At 43.1% G+C, this 27,135-nt stretch overlaps 1 protein-coding gene across 2 annotated transcripts in view; it reads right to left on the bottom strand.

Annotated features, from left to right (window-relative positions):
* Window positions 1–424: 424 nt before the first annotated feature.
* ZNRF3 (zinc and ring finger 3) overlaps window positions 425–27,135 on the bottom strand; it is a 174,057-nt gene continuing 147,346 nt past the window's right edge. For both annotated transcript variants that reach the window (XM_077292036.1, XM_077292047.1), the window contains exons 3-9: window positions 12,625–12,699; window positions 11,282–11,413; window positions 11,050–11,160; window positions 5,658–5,825; window positions 4,690–4,792; window positions 2,670–4,235; window positions 425–574 (exon numbers count right to left, since the gene is read on the bottom strand). In XM_077292036.1, the coding sequence (XP_077148151.1) occupies window positions 549–574; window positions 2,670–4,235; window positions 4,690–4,792; window positions 5,658–5,825; window positions 11,050–11,160; window positions 11,282–11,413; window positions 12,625–12,699 (2,181 nt within the window). In that variant the 3' untranslated portion in view covers window positions 425–548. The remainder of the gene's footprint in view (window positions 575–2,669; window positions 4,236–4,689; window positions 4,793–5,657; window positions 5,826–11,049; window positions 11,161–11,281; window positions 11,414–12,624; window positions 12,700–27,135) is intronic.

The following is a 27,135-nucleotide window of genomic DNA, read 5'->3' as shown; positions in this document are numbered from 1 at the left end:
AAAATAATTTGTCATTTAAAGAGGCAGATAAAAACAAAGTTAACCCCTGATCACTCTTCTTTTTGTGTTTTTTTTTTCCTGGCTTCAAAGCCAAAAGATAAAAATAATATTAATATTTTCTTGTTCATTTTATTGAAAAAATATATATCTCTTTTTCATCAGGAAACGACAGTTCTTGCGCATGTACAAACTCACAAGGAAAAAAAAAATCTAAAACACCAACCAAAAAATAATATATATTTATATATATATTTATATATTTATATATATTTATTTATAAAATAAAAGATTAAAAAAAAAAATAAAACACCTAAACAAATAACACAGATTCTCCAATTGTTGAGTCCAGGGAATAAAGCAGGTAAAAGTGGTTGTATTGTGTGGCGGATTCCAGATCACAATGCATTGTTAAGTTAAACTTTCGGTAAAAATATTTAAAAAAAAAAAAAAAAAAAAAAAAAGTGATTTTTTTTTTAATTCTTTTATTAAAAGTTCAGAAAGTATTCCACAAGATTCGATCTAATCCTAGTAGTTTGTATCCTTAGTGCTCAGTCTTTGTCTGTGGTGTGGAAGCCTGTTGATATGGAATACAAAGCAGGAATATAAATTGCATTGAAAATTAATCAGTACAAAGATATCATGAAAAAAGTAAAAAAAAAAAAAACACAAAAAAATGCTTTAAAAAAAGTGATAAAAAAGTGATAGCAGTACTGTAAGCTAGAAAAAACACTACAGATCAGTAACAAGTATCAATCTAAGGCTCATACCCATTTGCGAGAAAAAAAACACGGTCCGATTTCCGGACCGAAAAAACAGATGAGTGCTATGCGAGTGTAATGCGATTTTTCCACGGAACATCCATATGACATGCATATGCAATCCGATTTTAACATGAGGTTTTACATACAGCCGTTCTCTATATGGAAAAGCTCATGTTAAAATCGCATTGTAAAATACAACTGTACACATCGTTTTAAAACAAAATAATCTTCAAAATATATAGTTAGATTACATATATATTCCCACGCTCAAGAGTTCATCTGAGTTCATGCTGTGAGGGAGCGCAGCTTCAGTGATGTCACCGCTAGTCTCTGAAGCTCTGCTCTCAGCATTTCATTCATTCCCCAGTAGTTTACAGCCGGGACGGTCGTATTAGTACTGCTCCCGGTTGTAAACTGTATATACCCCAGATATGGATTACGTCGTGGGACTGACTGTTCGCCGGACAGGTATGGGTATATTGTTGCTTTGTTATTTTTTCATTTATTACAGGAGATCGAGGGCGTCGCATGGATTACCAGTAACAATAAAATATTCAGTGTTTAATTTCATTAAAATACTTTATTCTGCATGTATGTGTGTTTATATAACCCTTTACAAACTATAGGATTAGTAATGGAGAGATGTCTTATTGACATCTCTCCATTACTAAGCCAGGCTTACTGTCACGTTACAATGCAAAGGTGACATTAACCCCCTATTACCCCATATGCCAATGCTACATGGCAGTGGGAGGAGAGAGGCCATGTGCCGGAATTGGCGCATCTTACAGATGGGGCAGATGTTTTACCCGGGGGGGGGGGCAGGGGTTGGCAATAACCATGGTCCCTCTCTGGGCTATTAATATCTGCCCTCAGTCGCTGGCTTTCCCTTTCTGGCAGAGAAGCCCACAACATTTTTCTTCCGTGAAAACATTCTTTTATTAAATACATAAAGGTCCCAAATTTTACACACACATAGTACTAACAGTATGAGACACTGACATCTATAAATCTAACTGTTCTGCAATGGTTTACTGTATGTAAACCATGTCTCCTACCCTGTCGGCTTCTGCAATGATTTTGCAGAAGCCGACAAATGAATTATCGGCTTTTCTGCTATCTATCTCTCTATGAAATTATATATATATATATATATATATATATATATATATATATATATATATATATATATATAATGTGTCAGCGCTGGCCGGCCGTAAAGCAGAGCACAGCGATGACGTCACCGCTGTGCTCTGCTTTACGGCCGGCCCTGACACATTCAGTATAGGGAAGCCGCCGGCGGGGGACGTGACAGACATCAGAAGGTGAGTATGTAGTGTTTTTTTTTTACTTTTACAATGGTAACTAGGGTAAATATCGGGTTACTAAGCGCGGCCCTGCGCTTAGTAACCTGATGTTTACCCTGGTTACCCGGGTGCTGCAGGGGGACTTCGGCATCGTTAAAGACAGTTTCAACGATGCCGAAGTCGTTCCCCTGATCGTTGGTCGCTGGAGAGAGCTGTCTGTGTGACAGCTCCCCAGCGACCACACAACGACTTACCAACGATCGCATCGCTGGTCGTGATCGTTGGTAAGTCGTTTAGTGTAACAGTACCTTAAGAAAGATGTTAGAAGAAGAGATATCTTCGGCACTCAATAAGTAACAGTTTATTAATAGTCCAAGTGAAAAAAAAATAAAAATAAATAAACTGTTACTTATTGAGTGCCGAAGATTTCTCTTCTTCTAGCATATTTTGCATTTTCTTCTGAGCACCAAATTCTTTTTACAGTGAGCACCCCTTTTTTTTCTATAAGAAAGATGTTAGCCAGCATGTTTATTTTCAACTGCCTCTTACTTAAAACTAAACAAAAAAAAATAAAATTTAGCATAAAATTCTAATTCATTACCTGTGACATTTCCAGATCCCTCTGTTGCGGTGTTTCGACACAGGGCACGTGTCTCCTCTACTAGAGTACAACACGGTCCTTCTTGGCAGTACAGTACCTCCTCCTCATCATCTTCATCAGCCTCCATCTCCCAGGAGACATGACCCACACAATCTAAGCCACCCTCGTAGCCTGGATCCTCGGGAATGATGGGTATAGGTTGACTAGCCTCACACCCGGCCACTGCAGCTGCTGCTGCTGCCGCTGCTGCCTCTGCCAGGGCATACTGAATGCTGACTGCATAGTCCTCAGAGAAGCAGCTCCCATGATTTTCCTCATAGAGGCAGCAGGGCCGAGCAGTGTGGCCAAGTAGAGACCCCGGTTCTGTCCGGTGTAAAAGGCTGGAGGTAACACTGTACAAACCTCCACCGGGGGGTGCAGCTGTGGCTTGCTGGGGTTCAGTACCCATATATAAGTTTGTGCAGTCTGGACCAGGATCCCCAGCAGGCATTTGAAAACAACAATGACAACCCTTTTCGGGCACCCGCCAGTCTCTTCCACCCCCTTGTGGGATGGTACAAGATGCTTCTGGGACTAACCCAGATGCCACAGCAGCCCCTCGGCGCTCTAGGGAAGAATTGCTGCTATAATTCATCTCCAGGCTGCAACTAGACAAGCGATCCCGAGAGGAAGAATTTGGGAAGGTCTGTTGAGGTCTACAGTCTGACCTACCTCTTCCATGTCCTGCTCCAACATCCCCCCCACATGCTATGGCATCCACTACTCCAGTCCTAGCAGGACTTCGACTCCTGTACACATATGGGTCAAAGTCACTACTGAGAGAGCTTCGAAAGGTGGAGCAGCTGCCGTATACTCCCTGGTTGCTGGCCTCTGTGCAGTCCAGCATGGAGTCGCTAGATGATGCATGTCCCTGTGCTGAGCTGGAGCTCGAACTGGAGCTACTGTCACTGCAGGGTACATCAGCTAAGTAGCCACTACATACTGAACGATGTTGGTGCTGACTATGAAGGTAACAGCTGCCACCAGTTGATGCAGGGGCCATGTGCATCATGGTAGGTGCAGTCTGGTATAGCAAATTAGTACCAGTCGGAAAGCCATGGTTCAAGCTCTTTTCTATTCCTCTGGGCATCTGACTAACGCTGACCGTTTCCTGGAGATGCGGGTAACTCAACCCCTGGAAGTAGTAGTGTTGGTACATGGTTTCATATTGAGAGTAACAGGTGGCAGTGTTGAAGCCTCTTCCTCCATATTTGGACCGACGAAAGCCATGACTAGCCTGAGGATACTGAGCGTGTTCCAGATCACAGTGATGGCCTGCCGTTGGCTGATCTATTGATACAGGCCTGTATCCAGCTAGGAAAGGAGGCTCCATCGGTCGCTCCACAGTGAGTACTGTGATGGGATTGCCATGTGGGCCCATGCTGGTACGAGTTGGATATGCAGCAATAGGTCCAGTTCGTTGTACTCTTCCTGGGTAGTGGACTGGAAGAATGACTCTCTGTTGCTGTTGGCCTCGGCTGTTTGAGCCATCAACACACAAGCTGCCATGACCTCCTTTCTTTTGCTCTGTGGTGTAAAAAAAAATTATATTTAAGTATCAACAACAAGCATTTTCTATAGAAAAAATCCACAAAGTCATTATGAGTCTGTAAGGTTATGCCTGAGGAACAAGAAGGACATGTAAAACTGTATTTAACAACTACAAAATAAAACATAACTAAGCCAGAAGCATAACCTAAAGCTTCTTGACCCCAGTGCTAAATCTGTAACAGAGCCCCCATATACCATACATCATTAAAAATACTCATGTCTTAAGGAGCCTCTGGGGACTTGTCAGGGACCAGGTCCTGGATATGACAATCACCGCCACATACCTTATAGCTATCCCACTGAATTAAACCTTCCACAATAAAATAGATATGTTTAGCTAAATATCAAAATAAGGATACTTTATATAGGTGCGCAACCAGTACCATTTATTTACTACGTGCAAAAGTCATTTTTGTTTTCTAACACTCACCTATAATATTGTGCCTGCAATGTGGACATGTATGATTCTGTAAAAGCCACGGGTCCACACATCTCTTGTGAAATCGATGTGTACAAGGAATGACTCTCAGCTCCTAGGCAAGACAAAAAAAAATATCTTTAGGCGCAATGAAGACAACTAAAGGTGGTCATAAATATTAGTTTGACGTCAGTCAAACCTGCCAATTCAGGGGGTCTTGCTGGACATATATCTGTCTGGGGGAGTCTCAACTCCCATGGCAGATTTGGGGAATTGCAAGGACAGCATGTTGGATTTCAGCATGGCCAAGTCTTTGTTCTCATGAGATAAGCCGCCACCACCAGGTATCTAGCAGTGGTTTATATTTCTCCTACTAAGAGCACATGCATGCTCAGAAAGACGTGAATATTGGCACATGGACAACATCTGCAAGGAGTTTGTATGTTCTCCCAGTGTTTGCATGGGTTCCCTCCAGGTTCTCCTGCTTTCCTCCCACATTCCAAAGACATACTGATAGGGAATCTGGATCGTGAGCCCCAATTGGGGCAGAGATGATACTGTCTGTAAAGTGCTGTGGAATTAAGGGCACTATATAAATGAGTAAAATAAATAAATAGCTGTGCCAACAGCCTTGTTACCCCATCCAACAGTAAGCTTGTGTTTTTAATTATTATTCAATCAGACACTACTCAATTGAGAGGTACTGAAGAATACACATAACACTACCTCAACTGGATCAAAAAGAAACATTCAGACAAATAAAAACATTTTTTATAATGCAGCAAAAACTTTGTGACATAGATAATGCTATTACTCCCCATTATCTTTGATCTGTAAGGATATTGCCTACAATGAGTATTTTTTCAATAAATAAATATCCAATACATGAAGTAAAAGTCTGCAAAATATTTGTCAATACACTGAAATGAGATAAAGAACACATACAATATGAATTCTATAATAACCATCATCAATCTTACCTCTCCATCAATATATTTTTCAAGGCATATGGCACAGTCAGAGGTGGAACTGCTACTCAATGTATCAAGGCCACCACAACTACCTTCCCGAGGTACTTTGCCCTTGGCCTTGAATTTTCTGGTCTCCATTTTTTCCAGTGCCTGAACGGCCATCCTATTCATGGAGTTCTGTAAGAAGATCATTACCATGATTACTCCAATCAATTAGCCCTGGTCTGTTTTTCAACGCACAGCATGCTATCCTGGCCTGGGTAGATCTTCTACAATGTCATTTGGTGGTAACTTTCAGAACCATAAAAAACAAATATGTCAGACAGTTACGTTTTATGACTGCAGAAAGTTTTATAACAAAGGGGAAATTTGGTTTACCACTGTGATAAGGAGGTCTTTGCAAGTATCACCAACCGTCATGGCGGCGTCAGGGTCTGTGCAATCCACAGACTCTTACCCTCTTTCAACTCCATTGATAGCTATGATCAGCGCAGAGTGACTTGGGTGTCAACTCAAAGGGCAGGTAGGTTAGCAATAAATCTTTGCTGGGCGAATGTTTATTAATCTCCTTTAGTCACACATGCTGTGCGAGAACCAGTCATGTCTGTTTTCCTTCTGTATATGCTGGCTTTGCTATGCAGGTAATGGCAGCTATAGTTAGTCTATCCTGGTGTGGAGAGGTGGACACAATCCTGGATAACTGTTGGTTATTCCAAAGTTGTTCTGAGCAATGTTTGGTTAAGCCCTTCCTTTTCCCTTGGTGCCTTTATGTAAGGGTACCGTCACACATTGAAATTTTCATCGCTGCGACGGCACGATTCGTGACGTCGCAGCGTCGTATAATCATCGCTCCAGCGTCGTAGACTGCGGTCACACGTTGCAATCACGGCGCTGGAGCGATGCCGAAGTCCCCGGGTAACCAGGGTAAACATCGGGTAACTAAGCGCAGGGCCACGCTTAGTAACCCGATGTTTACCCTGGTTACCAGCGTAAACGTAAAAAAACAAACAGTACATACTCACCCGTCGGTGTCCTTCAGGTCCCTTGCCGTCTGCTTCCTGCTCTGAGTGCAGCCGTACAGTGAGAGCAGAGCGCAGCGGTGCTGCGCTCTGCTCTCACTTTCCGGCCGGCACTCAGAGCAGGAAGCAGACGGCAAGGGACCTGAAGGACACCGACGGGTGAGTATGCACGGTTTGTTTTTTTACGTTTACGCTTGTAACCAGGGTAAACATCGGGTTACTAAGCGCGGCCCTGCGCTTAGTTACCCGATGTTTACCCTGGTTACAAGCGAAGACATCGCTGGATCGCTGTCACACACAACGATCCAGCGATGTCAGCGGGTGATCAAGCGACGAAAGAAAGTTCCAAACGATCTGCTACGACGTACGATTCTCAGCAGGGTGTCTGATCACAGTAGCGTGTCAGACACAGCGATATCGTAACGATATCGCTAGAACGTCACGAATCGTAACGTCGTAGCGATGGAAATTTCAATGTGTGACGGTACCCTTACTTTGCTGCCTCACAGGCAATTTTGTTTGTGTGTTTCCTGGGAAAGTGCTGTGTGACTGTGCTATTTGGCCCTGTCTGTCTTATTTTTGTTCTTCTCATACACTTAATAGATTAGTGCTACTCAGAAGCATAGTGAGAAATGAGACCAAGGAGTCCCCACCTTCAGGGGTAATCCTGGCGACAGGGATAACTAGGGTCCCCCTAGCCTGAGGGATAGCATAGGAGCCCATTTGCTATTCCGCAGTTACACTGTGACAGATTTATAGCTGGATACTAAACTTCTTTTTCTGCAGAAATGAACATAATACCAAAAGCTAATAAACATCACTCAGGATGCAAAGTATACAATCTGGAGCCATATGGCGTTACTGGTTTATGCCTTAGGCTACTTTCACACTAGTCTGTCGGCACGGGCCGTCGCAAACCGACGGCCCGACGGACAGTGTGTTAATTAATCACAACGTGGGCAGCGGATGCAGTCTTCTGACGCATCCGCTGACCAGTGTGATGAGTGGGGAGGAGGGGGCGGAGTTGCAGCCGCGCATGCGTGGTCAGAAAAAGCGGAACCGACAGACCAAAAAACGTTACATGCTTTTTTGTGCAGATGGTCCGCCAAAACACGACGCATCCGTCGCACGACGGATGCGACGTATGGCACTCCGTCGCAATGCGTCGCTATGTATAAGTCTATGGAGAAAAAACGCATCCTGCGGGCAACTTTGCAGGATGCGTTTTTTCTACATAACGACGCATTGCGATGTGCGTCGGATGACGCTAGTGTGAAAGTAGCCGTATATGCCTCTAGCAAGGGAACTTAAAGGGGCTGTCCAGTGAAAACAAATTATCACCTATCAACAGGATAGGCAGGGCCGGCGTTAGGGGCAGGCAGACTAGGCAGCTGCCTGGGGCCCCCGCTGCCCTAGGGGCCCCCAGCCAGGGGCAGACATACTGTTGATGGCACTGCTCCAGGGCCCAGAGGTGGAGGGGGGCCCCTGCAGGCAGGCCCGGTATCATGCAGGGTCGGGCCCCTCTCACTCCCTCCTGTAATCATGGAACACCGAGTGTCGGGGAGAGAGCGGGGCGCGAAGTGCAGGAGATCAAAAAGGGGGCGTGTCATGCAGGGAGAGACGCTGGCCAATGAACGCTTTCCTTACCTCACAGTGACCAGACTGAGGAGAGCGTTCACTGGCTGCCGTCTGTCCCCCTGCATGGAGCGTCCCAATCGTGAGTACTCGCCTACAGTCAGGGGCCCCGGCTGCACAGCACATAGAGCCATCATGGAGGAAGAGCAGGACTTAGGGTACTGTCACACAGTGCCATTTTGATCGCTACGACGGTACGATTCGTGACGTTCTAGCGATATCCATACGATATCGCAGTGTCTGACACGCAGCAGCGATCAGGGATCCTGCTGAGAATCGTACGTCGTAGCAGATCGTTTGGAACTTTCTTTCGTCGCTTGATCACCCGCTGACATCGCTGGATCGTTGTGTGTGACAGCGATCCAGCGATGCGTTCGCTTGTAACCAGGGTAAACATCGGGTAACTAAGCGCAGGGCCGCGCTTAGTAACCCGATGTTTACCGTGGTTACCAGAGTAAACGTAAAAAAAAACAAACAGTACATACTTACATTCTGGTGTCTGTCCTCCGGCGTCTCAGCTTCTCTGCACTGTGAGCGCCGGCCAGCCAGAAAGCGAGCACAGCGGTGACGTCTGACGTCACCGCTGTGCTTTCCGGCCGCTGTGCTTACACAGTGCAGAGAAGCTGAGACGCCGGAGGACAGACACCGGAATGTAAGTATGTACTGTTTGTTTTTTTACGTTTACGCTGGTAACCAGGGTAAACATCGGGTTACTAAGCGCGGCCCTGCGCTTAGTTACCCGATGTTTACCCTGGTTACCCGGGGACTTCGGCATCGCTCCAGCGCCGTGATTGCAACGTGTGACCGCAGTCTACGACTTTGGAGCGATAATCATACAATCGCTGCGACGTCACGGATCGTGCAGTCGTAGCGATCAAAATGGCACTGTGTGACAGTACCCTTACAGGGGGTCTTCTGCTCCCTCCACTGTTCTGTTCAGAGCAGGCTGCAGCGTCTCCTCACAGAGAAGAGATGGGGGAGGAGCTCACTGCAGGGGCAGCACGGCAGCAAAATGTATGCTGTGAAGTGACCTGAAAAGTAATGTGCAGTTATAGTGCTCTTTATAACTTATCTCTTTATAATTTTAGTCATGGAACTTTTTGAATTTCAGTCTTTTCCTCCCTTACTGGGAATTTATCATCAGGTGCTGTCTGCTCTGTGCCCCATCCCCCACAGTGGGGTCTGCAGCCTTCTCCAGCTGAACTGACCTGCAGGGCTCATCTGATCACCTATACAAGATTAGTATGTATGTATGTATATGCTTGTGTATGTATGTGTGCATCTGTGTGTATCTATGTGTATGTTTCTATCTGTGTGTGTGTGTGTGTATCTGTGTATGTACAGTATATGTGTGTATGTATGGTATAGTTGTATGGCTGTGTGTGTATGCATGTACAGTATGTATCTGTGTATGTGAAATAAATTTGTATGGATATATGGTATATATGTATGTTTATGTGCATGTACATACAGTATATGTGTATGTATATGTGTGTACGGTATGTGTATATACTGTATGTGTGTATGTACGGTACGTGTATGTGTATCTGTATGTTCGGTATATGTGTGTGTATGCATGTACGGTATATGTATGTATGTACGGTATGTGCATTTGGGTGTATTTTATATGTATGTACGGTATGTGTGTACTATATGTATATAACTGTATCTGTGTATGTACGGTATATGTGTGTGTATCTGTGTGTATGTACGGTATATGTGTACGGCATTTGTGTGAATGTACGGTATATGCATGTGTGCATGTACGGTATGTGTATGTATGATGGTATATGTATGTGTATCTGTGTGTATGTATGGTATATGTATGTGTTTGCATATACTGTATTTGTATGTGTATCTGTGTGTCTACGTACGGTGTATGTATGTGTATTTGTGTGTATGTATGGTATATGTATGTACGGTATGTGTATACTATCTGTGTATATAACTGTATGTGTGTATGCATGTAAGGTATGTGTATCTGTGTGTATGTACGGTGTATGTATGTACAGTATATGCCGGAACAAAAATCATTGTTGTCATCAGCACATCGCCCAGTTAAAACTGCAGATATTCTGCTAAGATGATACTGTATGGGGACAGATTGATTTACTAGTGATCATTCTGTCCCCAGCCAGTGTAAAGAGGCTGGAAACAAGTGGCGAATGACTTCAATATTGTTGATCACGCTCGTTTAGTGGCCTGAAATCAGCGCATGTAGCTACAACCAAAATGTTTCTGTTGGTGCAATATGTTAGCATTTGGGGCCCCATTTTAAACTTTTGCCTAGGGCCCCACTTTGCCTAAAACCGGCCCTGAGGATAGATGATGAGTTGCTGATTGATGAGGGTCCAGCCACTGTGACTCACACAGATTGGCAAAACGGGGAACTTTTATCCCAGATGGGACATTTGTATCCCTGTTACAAATGGAGTCACAGTTAAGTGCTTGACCACCGCTCCATTCATCTTTTATAGGGAGGCTGGAAAAAGCTGAATGCAAGGAACAGCAGCCTCATAGGGAAAGAATGGAGCATGGAGGTCAGGCAAGCGCACTGACACTCCATGTTTTGCTGATAAGTGCAGGTCCCAGTTGTCAGACCCTCATTGATCAACAAGATAACACCTATCCTTTGTGCTAACTCATTTTCATCGGACAACCCCTTTAAGTTCAGTATCTTGATAAAACAAAAAGCAAACAAATGATAAATTTAGATACAATATAGTGTTAATACAACCAATGAATACCTGACTTCTTCTTTGCTTTAATTTGATCTTGATAAGAAGGATAAGGCAGACCAGGGACACCACCACAAAGAAGGCCAAGAAGATGCCCATATCAAAGTACTCAGTAGGTTGCTGAAAAGAAAAAGGAAAACAATTACTGCCAAATACATTGAATCAAACCTTACTCTCCAACCTTAGGGCAGCAGTGGCATTACAATCCACTTCACTATTACACCAGCAGCACGACGCTTACCCGAGGAGGACGATGCTGAATTCTTGCTCGGGCACCTTTCTGCTTATTGACGATATTCATCAGTTTCATAGCATCAGTGCCTTTCATATATACAACTGGCCTCTTAAGTGGATCTTCCAAGCCTTGATTCAGCTGCAACAAATGAGCATTATAAATAACAAAAAAAAGTCTCATTTTCAAGACAAACGTCAAAATTAAGCATTGTTTGCAATCATTGAGCTGATTTGTCTGATGGGAGTCGGTCACACCCAAAGCTCGAATTAAACCATGTATGCAGACCTATGGGTCACTTAGCTCATGTAAAACTCATACCTGCGGTATTTAGTTGTACAGAAAAACAGTTCATTGTTCCTTGGTGCACACATGACGTGGTTTAATGCAATGTTCCACTCCGGATAACCACATACTGCGCACCTCCCCCTGAAGTGAATCCCTGGTCGGGCACCTTGGCACTGACACTGCAGGAGGGAAACAGGAGCACACACTCCGCGTCAGTGCGGGCACGCTCTTATCTCTCGCTCCTGTCTTGTGGCACACAGGATCATTCAGCCACTTAGTACTCACACTGACACTGCGCACACTGCATTACTGATGTAGATGTGCAGGGCCAATGGTTAACTTCAGGCAGTGCCCACTCTGAGCGCTGTCAGTCAAGCAAAGGGGAGATGGTCATCATGTTTATTACGGAAACAGACGGGTACCCCGATTGTTAAACCATGCCAAGGGTGCACTGAAGAGCCCTTATTTGCATATATAATAAAACCATTTTCTTGAAAATTAAAGGAGAAAAATCTATACTGCAGGTATGAGCTTTATTTAGGGTAAGTCCTCTACAGGGGATGACAGACTCTCTTTCAATCACAACTCCACCTGCAAAGCCAGAGAACTAACGAAAGACAAGTATTCTTCACTGATCTCTCCCTACGTGATTGGAAGCCCCATTCCTCAGTGGTGGAACCAAGAGTAGTATATGGGCATTTTGCAGTCCAATAACTCATCATAACGTCCCCCTTTATGTGTCTGTGATGGAATCTGCTTGCTGCTGTGGAGGTGGTAAGTGGTCTCCCTTTCTTCTTGTCCCAATGGAATGTCCGCCTGTCTCTGCTGTCAATGACTTGTTTTCTCAGGGAGCTCACTGTCTACACATCTGCGGTTGCTTCACGTTCTGGAAATCACAGGTCACTGCATAGACCTTTAGTGGTAGGCATTGAACACTGGGAGAAGAATGGCGTCTGGATCATCAAAAATAGTCATTAAGAGGATGCAGAGACAGAACACTGAACCTCACTGCTCAGCTCTGTAAGAAAGCAGTGACAATCGGAGCGCCTTTATTCAGCACATACCTGCTCCACAGCCTCAGGGTTGTCCGAGACGTCAAAGATAACCGCTGTAGCCCCTCTCTGCACCGCCCGCTTAGCCTAGAAGACAAAACGAGAATACGTTTAACCAAATTTGTCAGTGCTCAATATATACTGACATCTATGGGAAATAAGCTTTCATTAAATATCTGACAAGGAGGAGTGCAACGCAAGGTTTCACACTAACAGGTGGTACAGGTGCTTTTCACAAAATTAGAATATCATCAAAAAGTTAATTTATTTCAGTTCTTCTATACAAAAAGTGAAACTCATTTTATATAGTCATTACAGAGTGATCTATTTCATGTGTTTATTTCTGTTAATGTTGATGATTATGGCTTACAGCCAATGAATACCCAAAAGTCATAATTAGAATAATTAACAAAAAACACCGGCAAAGTCTTCCTAAGCGTTTAAAAAGACCCTTGGTCTGTTTCAGTAGGCTCCACAATCATGGGGAAGACTGCTGACTTGACAATGTCCAGAAGGCAGTCACTGACACACTCCACAAGGAGGGTAAGCCACAAAAGGTCATTGCTAAAGAAGCTGGCTGTTCACTGAGTGCTGTATCCAAAACATATTAATGGAAGGTGGATTGGAAGGAAAAAGTGTGGTAGAAAAAGGTGCACAACCAACCGGAATAACCGCAGCATTGAAAGGAGTCATTGCTTGAAGAGCCACCACACACAGACGTATCCAGGACATGGGTTACAAGTGTCGCATTCCTTGTGTCAAGCCACTCAGGACCAATAGACAACTCCTGGGTCGAGGAGAAAAAGAACTGGACTGTTGCTCAGTGGTTCAAGGTGTTTTCTAATGAAAGCAAATTTAGCATTTCATTTGGAAATCAAGGTCCCAGAGTCTGGAGGAAGAGTGGAGACAGAGGCCACAATCCAAGCTGCCTGAGGTCTAGGGTGAAGTTTCCACAATCGGTGATGGTTTGGGGAACCATGTCATCTGCTGGTGTAGGTCCACTGTGTTTTATCAAGACCAAAGTCAGCGCAGCCGTCTACTAGAAAATTTTAGAGCATTTCATGCTTCCCTCTGCAGACAAGCTTTTTGGGGAAGGAAATGTCATTCTCCAGCAGGACTTGGCACCTGTCCACACTGCCAAAAGTACAACAGTATCAGTGTGCTTGATTGGCCACAAACTCGCCTGACCTTAACCCCATAGAGAATCTATGGGATAGTGTCAAGAGGAAGATAAGACACCAGACCCAACAATGCAGAGGAGCTGAAGGCTGCCATCAAAGCAACCTGGGCTTCCATAAAACCTCAGCAGTACCACAGACTAATCGCCTCCATGCCACGCCGCATTGATGCAGTAATTGATGCAAAAAGAGCCCCGACCAAGTATTGAGTGCATTTACTGAACATACATTTCAGTAGGCTAACATTTCAGATTTTAAAATAATTTTTCAAGATGGTGTTATAAAGCATTCTAATTTACCGAGATAATGACTTTTGGGTTTTCATCGGATATAAGCCATAATCATCAACATTAACAGAAATAAACACTTGAAATAGATCACTCTGTTTGTAATGACTCTATATAATATAGGAGTTTCACAGTTTGCATTGAACTGAAATAAATTAACTTTTTGATACTATCCTAATTTAGTAAGAAGCACTTGTATGTAGTAACTTATTACTCCTTCGGATCAATCATAGTCATCCCAACACTTTGCTTCATATACAATGTATAGAACAATGAATACAAATGCCTAAAATGAAGAATTACTTCTATTTACCATTATTTGATGTACATAAAAAAGGTTTTTCAATTGTGGAATACTTCCTTAAATACATATAATTGGTGCATTCAGAAACTGCATTACCATTACTACTATAATAACGGTTTTATATTATATTTCATATTAGACACTTTAGATTAAAAGGACATTGAGGGTTTAGACGTGAGTAGTACATTTTGTAGTGCAGCAGGGTAGTAAGACCATTCCAGATGCAGTTCCATTCTTTTTCCACTAGGGGTCACACAAGTACAGTTTGTAGTCTCTTACTGTATGAAGCAGCACATTAATGGAGACATCACATCTTACATGGCTCCTACACTTTATGATGAGTAGCTCTGGGATTGGATCTTTGGGACCCCACCTATTCTGAGAATAAAGGGGAAATCGCACCCCTCAATGTTTTTGTTCCTTTCATAGTGGAACTCCAGGCCACACAAGTGTGCAGAGACTGATCAGAAGGTCATGTTCAGGTTTGGAGTATATGTTTGGCCTATCACACCAGAAGATGATAGTCAGACAAATAGCAAGGAGTGACCTTTGTCATACATGACGTCGATATCCCCTTGACAATATTTTTCAGCAATATATATATAATGCATAGCGTATGCTTTCTAATATGAGGGGGGAGGAATTGCAGTTGTGATATACAGTTGCACATGTCTAGGCCAATTGCAATGCCCTTACATTGGAAACCATAGTCTATACGATATAATATGGTTGGAAAAACTATGTTGGCGGAGTCCAGCCTGATGTTTGACAGTCGCCCTTTCCGATACTTTGCTGAACATACACACCAAACATGATCACGGCGTGGTTTGCTTTCATTTTTTGGAGCCATGCTTGGTGTCATAAACTTGTACCAGAAATGGTTATAAATAATAAATTAAAATAATTATTAACATGATGACAGGGCAATGCACGGATATTTTTACCTGATGCCGCATTAAAGAAGCACTCTCAAGAAATGCTTTAATTGCTAATGTACACGCAATAAAATACTTGCCGGTCGCCATCTTCCACATTTTTCAGCGCTGCTCCAGCGCTGTTCTCACTCACATGGCTGAAATCCGAACTCGCCGGATCACACTGGGGTCTAGGTGTGAGCCTGAGCCTCAAGTCGTTTTTAGGGCCAGTGCACACGACCGTAAAAGTCAAAATGACGGATATCACCGGGCCATGTTATTCCTTGGGACAGTGCACATGTCCGATTTGAAGCATGCAGTTGTATGCACAAGTTGCATCTGATAATCGGATTGCACTCGGCCATTCATGTCTATGGGTCCAATTTTCACAGACTGAAGAATGAAGTGGGATATTTTTTTTTCTTCAATTCTCCACAACCAAGAAACTTGGATAACACTCTGATCAAACTATTAGCACAATCATCCCGACTTTCTCGGATGGGAGAAAAACAGTCGAGTGACCCTAGCCTTACAACACACGTTGAACTGTAGCCTACAGGCCAAATCTGGCCCGCAGGGTAAGTACATTTGGCCCGCAACCCTGGGCAGGTTCCCCCAAGTATATTTGGCCCACCCAGCATAGCACTTTCAACAGTATCAGCATCCAAGATGCCAATATAGCTGAAAGCAATCAGCTGATGCTCCCTCTCCATTATTCCCCCTCTGCATCTGCCGTCTTAGCGCAGTGGGCGTTATTACATCATTACAATGTGCCCGCTGTACTGAGATGTGCAGAGGATTTGAAGACACCAAAGCAGCGGTGGAACGAGCAGAGGCGAGTATGAATTTTTTTTTCAATGTGGGCCCATTACACTGTATGGAGCACTATGTGAGGCACATTATAATGTATGGACGACTATATGGGGCCCATTAAACTGTATAGAGCACTATGTGGGGTGCATTATAATGTATGGAGGACTTTTTGAGGCCAATAAACTGTATGGAGTACTATGTGGGGCCATTTTACTGTATACAGCGCTATGTGGGGCCATTATACTGTACAGAAGGAATTGCAGGGCCCAGTTATACTGTATGGAGCACTTTTTGTGGCCATTATACTGTGTGGGGATTACAGTTAGAGAATCATACTGTGATGGAGTCACCATTCTTTGTTGGGGGATTGAGGGATGGGTTACAGTAGGGTCATCATACCGTGCGTGTGGAGAGTACTGTGGAGGAATTCGCTGTAGGGGTATCATATGGTGTTTGGGGGCACTTTTTTTTGTTTGCATCATACTTTATTATCTGTTTTATTCAAGGTTTTTTATTCTTTGTTATTACATTTAAATTAGGCCATATGCTGATGATAAGTAAAAACTTGCTCAGTTGTAGACATTTTTTTTAAAATAATTTTTAAGGTTGGCCTGTGACTTTGTCCAAGGTTTAAACTTTGGCCCTCTGTGTATTTGAGTTTCACATCCCTGCCTTGCATTGTAAGTCTATGGAGTGGCAGAATGAAGTTCCATAGGCTTACACTAATAGCAACTCTTGGATCACATAGACCGCAGTGTGACCCAGCGAGTCAGAATTTCAGTTACGCGAGTGCGAAGAGGAAGAGAGCAGCGCTGAAACCCTGGGAAGACAGCGATTGGTAAATATTTTGTTGGACTTACATTACACAACACAATAATTCAAACAAATTTAGCAAATAAAGAAATGTATTACGAGTGCTTCATTAATCTGACGCGCATGAGCAATTATAGCCATGTTCACATGATGGAGATTCTGTCTCTGAATGCGTGCATAAAACATGGCAAAAGGAAATCGGCAATGCATGTGTAGATGTGGTTTTATCCGTCATTTGCACATTCTGGAAAAGATCAGATTTTACATTCTATAGCAACTGCAGATTTTATACACAAAGCCTGTGAATTCACCCCACAGAATTATGATGAGGCTAGTCCTCCTGCAGAATTGCTAGCCATCGTAATCAGGGTCAGCTTCGAATAAAACTCACAGTAGATTTTTCAAAGGCAAATTGAGCGTCAAAGTCTGCATGACCCTCCAAGTCTCCGGCAGCCACCTCCTTGTGTCTGGGAGAAGGTACAATGATGCCATAGGATGCAGCTAGTATACCTCTGGAATATATACATCCCACGCAACAGCATCTAAAACAACTGCCTCCGCATAGCGCAATGAGACAACTAGCGCATATCTGGGTTTTTAAAAACAATAAAAAATTAGTTCAGCGTCAGTGTAAAAAGCACTTTCAAGTGGAGGGAGTTTAATGAAGTGCACCTTTAAGACCTCTGTTTTTAGATCTAAAGGGTCATACATGTCTGCAATCCCTTTGAAAGTTGTGTTCTCAGACGTTACTTTGTGCAGTGCTCTTGGTGGAGCTGGGCGAATGGTGAGAGCACCTATCAAACACATTACACACACTTCATACATGCACTCCAGCATTCCACAAGCCTCACATATCCGGAACTTTAGGGCTGCTGGCTCCGACCTTGCAGGTTCTCTTGGCAGGAGATCAAAGCAGCCAACAGCACGGAATGCAATCCCTTGCTCTGTTCTCCTATTCACCAGCTCTTATTCTCACTCCCCTCTCTTAGCAACCACCTCCTTCTGTTTCTCTAGTGCTTTATGTTACTACTTGCCTTGTGTCAGCTTCCCTCTCATCAGTGCCATCCTCTAGACGACCATTTATCCCTATAGCGCCGTCGCTATCCGCGGAGCATTACACATTAAGTAGAACAAGTACGTAAAGTATAGTTAGAACAAATGCACAATGCGACATAAAATTCAGTTCACCCTGATGAAAAACACATCAGTGTATGAAACCGGTGCATGGGAAAAGGACAGCAGCGGCCGACTGCAACCAGATCTCAGATCTTTTCAGAAGGCCTTCGGAAAACAATAGCTGTAACCTAATTTATAGTCATGGGAAATTGCTCCACTTTTCCCTTGAACCGGTATTGAGAAATCTCCATCAACAGCCCTGCTGAAAAATAGGGGCGACCTACACTAGAAAAACTACACACATACGCCTATTACTGGATTTCGTTCCATTAGTTGGATACTTTAGTAGCCAGACAGCTAGAACTTCCATTATAAAAACATCCTATAAGTTTTGGCATCTACATTCCTGAGCTCGTTGGCCATCATTGGAAAATAAAGTACATTGCAAAACGGACTTTAAATTTACAGAGGAAAAGTACAGGAGGTATGATAAAGAACCATTGATAAAGTGATGATGGTGTTTAAATAGTTAATAAGGAGTTCTTTTTCTGGTAATCCACCCATGTTGTCAGGCTTTAGGGGAGCCCCAGGGAAGAAAGGTGGAGGAGCAAAGGAAAAAAAAAAATCTTTTGAACTAATTTTCCACACAAGACGCTTTGCCTCTTAATTATGAATGAATTTGTAACAAGCACTGACGAGTACAAGGAGAGTCTATGACAGAAGGTACAGCCAGGGGTGTAGGAAACATGGACTTGGGCTATATATCTGTGGACTTGATCATATCCTCTGTACACTGGGTAATGGCGGAGTTTTCCTGGCAGATGAAACATATTGGGGAGCGACAGCCTTCACAAAAGGTCTACGGTAATTCACTCGGGAATGTGATGGGATGACAAGTTTATTCAGAAGTGGGTGACTCTCAGATGTTCTGATCTGTCACATCAAGAATTTATAGGACCAAGATCATCAAAAACAGCTAAAGCTCAGAGCTTAGTGATGGGTGTCCACTGGGAGCAATGGGAGTCACATTCAATGAGGGAAGGCTAGAACGCCTTTGCTAGCTGCATAAATAAGTTTGCCCAATATCTTAGCAATTCCATAAAAAAAAAAAAATCATAAACTCACAATAAGGATATAAAAAAAATGACAGCTTAGTAAATATACTCAGGCGATGATCATAGGTAACGTAGTGGTGCGTCTCCTCGCTGCATTGTAGTCTTTTGTTCTAGTCAACCAGGCCACAATCCTTGGGCTCAGCTCACATCAAACCTGATCCTTCCGTCATAGGAACGCCATAGGGGGGTATCCTAAAGTATACAATTAACTTATGCCAGTAAATTAGTACCCCATGACAATAGGTCACTAACAGGCTTCCATATTAAAAAAGAATGAATAAATAATTTACAGTTTGGTTAGGCTGGATGCTTCGGTATTGAAATGCGCATTTGACTATGTGAACTTCTGCACGGTTCTATATGGTTAAAAAGTAGATGTATCAACATATGCTGACCCAAAGGATGCCAAAATGACTCTTGATATCTGTTGAAGGGGGCACTATGGATAGGTCCGGTATACACCAGCTATCCTGGCACCTAGCCAAACAGAGGACATAAATGCAGGGTGAGCATTAACTGGACTGTGCACCCAGACAGAGACTCTAGTGAGGAGTGAGATCCCTACAAAAGAACAAAAAGTATAAAATCCATACATGCAATTGCGGATGTGACTGTTCTGCATATCGGAGCAGGCTAGCACTGGGTTCACGCACCGGACTCCTTCATACAAGAAGCACTGAACTGGCATAGAACTACTGTGTTCTCTATGAGGGAAATGCCGCCAGACATCAGAAATGGGATATTCAGGAACCTCCCCTCCCCTGACATCATCTGTCGGGGGACAGTCAGACATTAGACTTTCAGCGTAAGGCCACGTTCACACGTTCAGTATTTGGTCAGTATTTCACATCAGTATTATAAGCCAAAACCAGGAGTGGAACAATCAGAGGAAAAGTATAATGGAAATACGTCACCACTTCTGTATTTATCACCCACTCCTGGTTTTTTACTGAGGTAAAATGCTGACCAAATACTGAACGTGCCCTAACCCGTCAATACTGGCAGGCTCAGTCGCTGTTAGTCTAATGTGTATGGGGGCCTTAAAGTGGTTGTTTAGCGAACAAAGTACATTTTAAAAAATAGATCTTGGAATAAAAATAATTTCCACAAATGGATGTGTTAAAAATGTTCCTGTGCTGAGATAATCTTATAAATGTGCCCCTGCTGTGTGCTGTGTAATGGCCGTGTCTCACCGTGCAAACAGAGCCATTACACAATACACAGCAGGGACACATGTATAAGATTATCTCAGCACAGGAACATTTTTTTTAAACACATCCAAATGTGTAAATTATTATTATTCCAAGATCCATTGACTAAAATAAACTTTGTTCTTTAACATTCAATTATTGAGGCGCGGTAAATGATACAGTAGTCGCAAATACAATTCTAAACTCCGGCTGTGTAGTTTATCCAACGTTAGTCTTGATGAATCGAGCTCTAGATCTTAATTTTAGACTAGTAGTTTTTGAATAATTTAGAAATATTTTGCTTTGAGGGAAGTCATCTTCTGATGGTTTCGACTGTGATACTCCTGAATTTCTTCAGTGTGTTATAAATAAATTGGAGAGGAACAAAAGCGCACACAAAATAGGGTACCGTAATACCGTCGGGTAAGAGATAGGTATAATGGATGGTAGCACTCATCGAGAGGTGCTGTGTGCAGGCACAACACCTATAAAGGCATGGAAAACTGCTGCTGCTGCCCTGTGGCTGGAGGAAACAATGGCAGAAATGGAAGCTGCCACATTTAGGCGGGCTGTGCTGCGGGAATGAAGAGCCTTCGTATTCCAAAACATTTTTTTTTTTATTAATACCAACCTTTCCATGCCGAACCGCAGGTATTAAAAACAAGTGATAATTAAATTGGTAACTCAAATATATTCATCAGAGGTTTCACTATGTATTCTAGGAGGCTTAACAGTGGACTGGCCTGTCATAATGGGAAAAAATAAATAATTTATACATGGACATAAAACTACAACCTATTGCATTGTGGTCGAGCTCTCAAAGCTGTTCTTAAATAAAAGACAAGATGTTCGCTCCTTCCTAAATCCATTACTGTTCCAGCAGTACACACTGCACAAAATAAAAGCATTACTGTGCGAGCCAAATATGCCTTGCACGGATAGGGAGCTAACTGAACTTCAAGGACACTCAAAGTCCATGCACCCGGCCCTGTGCGCTGTTGCATCATCTTCCCTTCTTCTCAGCATTTGCATTGATGTTCAGTGAAACCTGAGCAACACAACAGAAAAAAATCCTTTAGGCTGAGGTGTGGGGCATAAAAAGTACAGAAGCATCTATCACAAAAAAACGATAACAGGAATTTAATGGATATAGTGTGCTGCCGATCTATGGCTCTATCTAAAGAGTGTAGATAAATTAAAGGGATCTCGCAGATCATCAGGTCTTCCCCGTATAAAATATGGCCACCACCATTAACGCCTCACTTAGTGCATACTAGAATGTTGTAAAAAAAATAAATAAATCCCCAATGCCCTATGCAGATCCCAGATGGCGCAGTACGGTCTGATGGGCATCTCTGATTTTGATCCGGCACCTCCCCTCATCCTTCAATCACTGTTCTCCTTCTTCCTTCATGTGGATGATGCATCCCATGTCATCCACACAGTGCCCCCCAACCGAGCTCCTGTGGAAGTGTCCTTCTTCCAGCCCTGATGAGAGCAGAGCAAAGTGCTGTAGTGCGCTTGCGCCATCATTATTTCCAGGTCATAAGCGCATTACAGAACTGTGCTCTGCCCCTGGCAGGGCAGGGAGAAGGGCACGTGCACAGCAGCGTGATAGGGGGACACGGTGTGGATGATGTAGGACACGTCATCCACACAAAGCAGGGAAGTAGGATGGCGGTTTAGAGAAGAGAAAAGGCGCCGGATGAAGACCAGAGACGCCCATCAGACCTGACCGCACTTTCGGAGCATAATAAAAGCTCTTTTCTGGGATCAGGGAGAGGGGATTGGGAACTTTTTTTTTTTTTTACAGCATTCTAGTATGCAGTCAAAGATGTCTTAATGGTGGAGGCCGTATTATATATGGTGAAAACCTGGAGACAGGTTCCCTATAAATAACATTTAAATCGCGTTGCCAAGGATAAATACAAATTCCGATAAGCGCTACATCTACACTGGAAAGTAGGTTCACACGTGGCATATAAACTGTGCATTTTCCTTTTGGATTTGTGGGTGAAAATCCATAGGTCATTCAGAATCAACAAAGTGGACGAGGATTAGTGATGAGCGAGTATACTCGTTACTCAAGATTTCTCGAGCATGCTCGGGGGTCCTCTGGGTATTTTTTAGTGCTCGGAGATTTAGTTTTTCTTGCTGCAGCTGAATGATTTACATCTGTTAGCCAGCATAAGTACATGTGGGGGTTGCCTGGTTGCTAGGGAATCCCCACATGTAATCAAGCAGGCTAAGAGATGTAAATCATTAAGCTGAGGTGAGGAAAACTAAATCTCCGAGTACTAAAAAATACTCAGAGGACACCCGAGCGTGCTCGAGAAATCTCGAGTAATGAGTATATTCGCTTATCACTAACGAGGCTGTACCAAATCTCATCTGCATGCTGGAGAATAAACGTGGATTGGAATTTTAAATACTCGAGTAATCTTTGTTTAAATTTCAATAAGAAATTTATATTGTGGTCCATACAGCAATTTTTATTTCACACTTTTGTTCCAATGAAACTTTGAAAATCCCGCCAAGAAAAAAAGTGACATTTCACTTATTTGAAGCAGATTCCATTCGAGGCTGAAACGGTTGAAAACTTAACCCTGTACTGTCAAAAATATTTTTTTTAAATTGAGTGGAGAGAAAAAAGTACTTGGAAAACTTCAAAAACTCTTTATGTCTCAGATCTGAAAACCTAGCCTAAAATCATATGGATCCGGATGTTGATTTCTCTTGAAAAGAACTTCATATTTATCTCCCTAAAAACTCTGCGTGAACATTACCTAAACCACCCCCACCTTCCCGTTATGCATAGCGTGAAGTGCTTGGATTGTATTGCGGTATCTTGATGCTTTCTCATTGATCATTGGCTAAATATGAACCAGAAAATATGGAGTAGAACATTTTAAAGAATGAACCTACCCTAAAACGGGTCTTCTGGTTTAAATAAACCCTGATAGGTCACGATAAGCTAACGGAGACAGACTCCACTGCCTTTGATTCACTAGAGCAGTGTTGTAGACAGAATTGCATAGCAGTTGCCACTATCAGGCACTGATCAGAGTTTGATCAGAGTGTACAATTTTATTGTACTTGGAGAAATTTAGGAAAAAAATCACAGCTACTCGTTCGCGAATAATCAGATGAGTGAAATGAATGAGGACTTAGTTTGCCGAGAGTATAACATTTGCCATCTACACTGAGATACTATGGGAACATACTGAAAAAATAGATGAAAAAAAACTTTTTTTTTTTCTTGAAATCTTTGAAATGATTGCCATTAGTATCAATACCATATGGCCATAATTCCTCTATGCATTTGCAGAAGCCTTATTGTGGCAGAAAATAGTAGAAAACTTATACTTTGGAAAAAAGAAAAGAAAATGGCAATGTCCGCCAATGAGACCACATTGACTTGTTAAAAAATATGTGACTGCTGGCAAACAGTGGACTTCTTAACATATCAGAGCTGAAATATTTGAGGAGATGGTGTAAAGTGACCTTCCCAAGTAGAGAAGGGAAGTCATAGGGCTAGTCAATACCATCCTTTGTGTTGGTGTCCCTTGGTCATTGGCATCATACAGTGAATACAGAGTGGAAGAATTCAGGTATGTCACACCTACTCTGCAAGTTTTAACAGTGCTGCTATCTTTTTGCAAAGGTTTCGCAATGATGCCGCTAGTAGAAATAACCATAGAAAAGAGAAGAATCCAAGAAACATTCGTTTCATAATAAATTCTATCCAGATGCACCCCAAGCCTGGTACAACTTACTATAAAATGAACACGTCAAACACAATTTATCATGATGTAATGCAGATGATCAGCTATCGACATTACATATTGTAGCTACATTTCTATGTATTCCATTCTAAAAAGGCAAGTTTGGAAGTGTAACAATGTCTATCTAGCTGGATCTCTCCAGAGTAAAGGGGCTAGACACATCAGAAGTCATCAGAAAGATCTTGGAAACCCACCCTCACTAATGCTTAGCTTAGCATTCATGTTTTCAAAGGGGAGAGAGGAGTGTAAACTGTAGCCAGGCACCCCTAGCAATAGCTCTTCTTCTAGAATAATATATTCAAAATGTCTAAACCTTCTCTTCCACATCATTTATGGCACAGTTGGAGGCCTCCATCTCCATGAGATGGATGGCAAATCCCGCCAAAAATATTGGATTCAGCAGATTTTACACCGGCGGATTTCTTACAGACTTAACTTTCTACATTGTACATCTGCATCTAGGAAAGACGCTAAAGAATGGGGTTTTATTAAAAAAAAACCTAAAATATACACATGGCAGAAAAAAAATCTGTAAGGATTTTAGAGCTTTAAGACATCAGTGTTGGGCTCCCACCAACCTCCTCCCTATGTGAATATCATATTCCTAGTCAGAACATCCCAACTCAACATCCACAGACCAATATTACTGCTAGAACATTTTTTATTACCCATCACACTGATTGTCATTACTCACATGAGTCTCAATCCCTGCTGGGACCACAATCTAATTTCCTTCAGTCACACACTATAGTCGGTTGCTTAGGTCACTTGGCTTCATATCAAAATTGTGTTTTAAGTGTGAGAGGAAACCAGAGGAACCAGGAAACCCGTGTATACTCAGGGAGAATACACAGATGTGCATTTGGATACAGATCCCCCAGGTTGGATACCGACAACAGTAGAAACCAATGTGCCATAAAAAATTTAAAAAAATACTCATACCACTCAGGACAAATGGACCATTTTATCAACCACTCATTCGTAAGGAAAACCTTGCTAAGCATCCAAAATTCATTTCACCTAACAAGGATGGAGAAGACAAACCTCCGAAACATGTTCATATCATGCCACAATGCAATTACTTTTGTGCATGATGCTAGAAAGTGTTTGAGAGCAGCCTAATTATAAGTAGTGACATGTTGTCTGAACGCGACACTTATGGGAAGACAATGGACTGGAACACCTCGTCTCTGATCCTATAGGTGCCACTATCAGTCGAGTTCACGGAGTTACTTTCCCAAGTTCCTCAGGCGACCCCAGCCTTGTTGGTGAGATGGGAGCGGTGAGAACACAGAGCAGAAGACAAGAGAACCCTGTTGGTTCTTGCAGCATTAACGGACGAGATTAATGATTAACAGATCAGAGGCAGTGGGTGGTTAATGTACAATTCACAGGTCATTCTGGCGGCACTGATGAAAGGAAAGGAAGCAGGCAGCACTCCCAACCTCTTCTGCTGAAAAACATAAAGGAGAAATAAAAAGGAAAAGGGAAGGGGGCTGGGACATTGGGGTCACTCACTACTGGATTCAGACCTTATGCCGCTTGTATTTTATGCAGATCAGCTGGGTATTGTTCTATTACTGTGCGGCTGGAAAGACATCTATAATTCTATGCATTAATACATGATCAAGAATAAAGTGGGACCTTTAAGGAGGCGAACACCAATAGTTATTTATCACCTTTCCAAAGGAGAGACATCTCTGATCCAGCAGATAAATGTATAATTACTGAGAAGCCCACATCTGGGACCCCCATCCATCACAAGGTGTTCTCAGACACCACCTCTCCATGTGAAGAGTTTTAATAGAGCATGCATCCAATGTCTGTAGGGCTGATGGTTACCCTGAATCAGAGGGGTAGCTAGGGTTTTGGTCCAAGGGGGGGCAAAGCTTCTCAGTGGGCCCCTAACCAGGTAACCTTGATTACAACTCGGTGACGCGCCCTAATACTGGAGGAGAACCTCAGCAGATGACCGCGCTATTGTTGAAGATAATCTCTATATAAAGACCAATATGGATATTACCGCTATATGGTCAGTGGTAGATACCAGTCCTACAGAACATATAACAGATCACTGCACAGTTACAGATAATGTCTTACCGCTGACGTCCTTTCTGATGGAATCGTTCATTTTTCCCGTCTTTTCCATCTGGCCCAGACCGACATGACAACTTCTTACAGCAACGACTCACCTGCAGAGATTACAACAAAGACACGTTTCACTTCTCATTCCAGCCCCATCACCATCTATTCCCAACCTGCACAAACTTCTCATCCTGCTGATAACCCAATACTGAGCCTCTGCTGCCGTATGTGTCCCTATTACTGCCCCTGATACCCCAATACTGAGCCGCTGCTGCTATATGCGTCCCTATTACTGCCCGATACCCCAATACTGAGCCGCTGCTGCCGTATGTGTCCCTATTACTGCCCCTGATACCCCAATACTGAGCCGCTGCTGCTATATGCGTCCCTATTACTGCCCGATACCCCAATACTGAGCCGCTGCTGCCGTATGTGTCCCTATTACTGCCCCTAATACCCCAATACTGAGCCGCTGCTGCTATATGCGTCCCTATTACTGCCCGATACCCCAATACTGAGCCGCTGCTGCCGTATGTGTCCCTATTACTGCCCCTGATACCCCAATACTGAGCCGCTGCTGCTATATGCGTCCCTATTACTGCCTGATACCCCAATACTGAGCCGCTGCTGCTATATGCGTCCCTATTACTGCCCCTGATACCCCAATACTGAGCCTCTGCTGCCGTATGTGTCCCTATTACTGCCCCTGATACCCCAATACTGAGCCGCTGCTGCTATATGCGTCCCTATTACTGCCCCTGATACCCCAATACTGAGCCGCTGCTGCCGTATGTGTCCCTATTACTGCACCTGATACCCCAATACTGAGCCGCTGCCGTATGTGTCCCTATTACTGCACCTGATACCCCAATACTGAGCCGCTGCTTCCATATGTGTCCATTACTGCACCTGATACCCCAATA

Source organism: Ranitomeya variabilis, chromosome 1, assembly GCF_051348905.1.
Source record: "Ranitomeya variabilis isolate aRanVar5 chromosome 1, aRanVar5.hap1, whole genome shotgun sequence".
Classification (NCBI taxonomy): domain Eukaryota; kingdom Metazoa; phylum Chordata; class Amphibia; order Anura; family Dendrobatidae; genus Ranitomeya; species Ranitomeya variabilis.
This window is presented reverse-complemented; position numbering and strand designations above follow the sequence as displayed.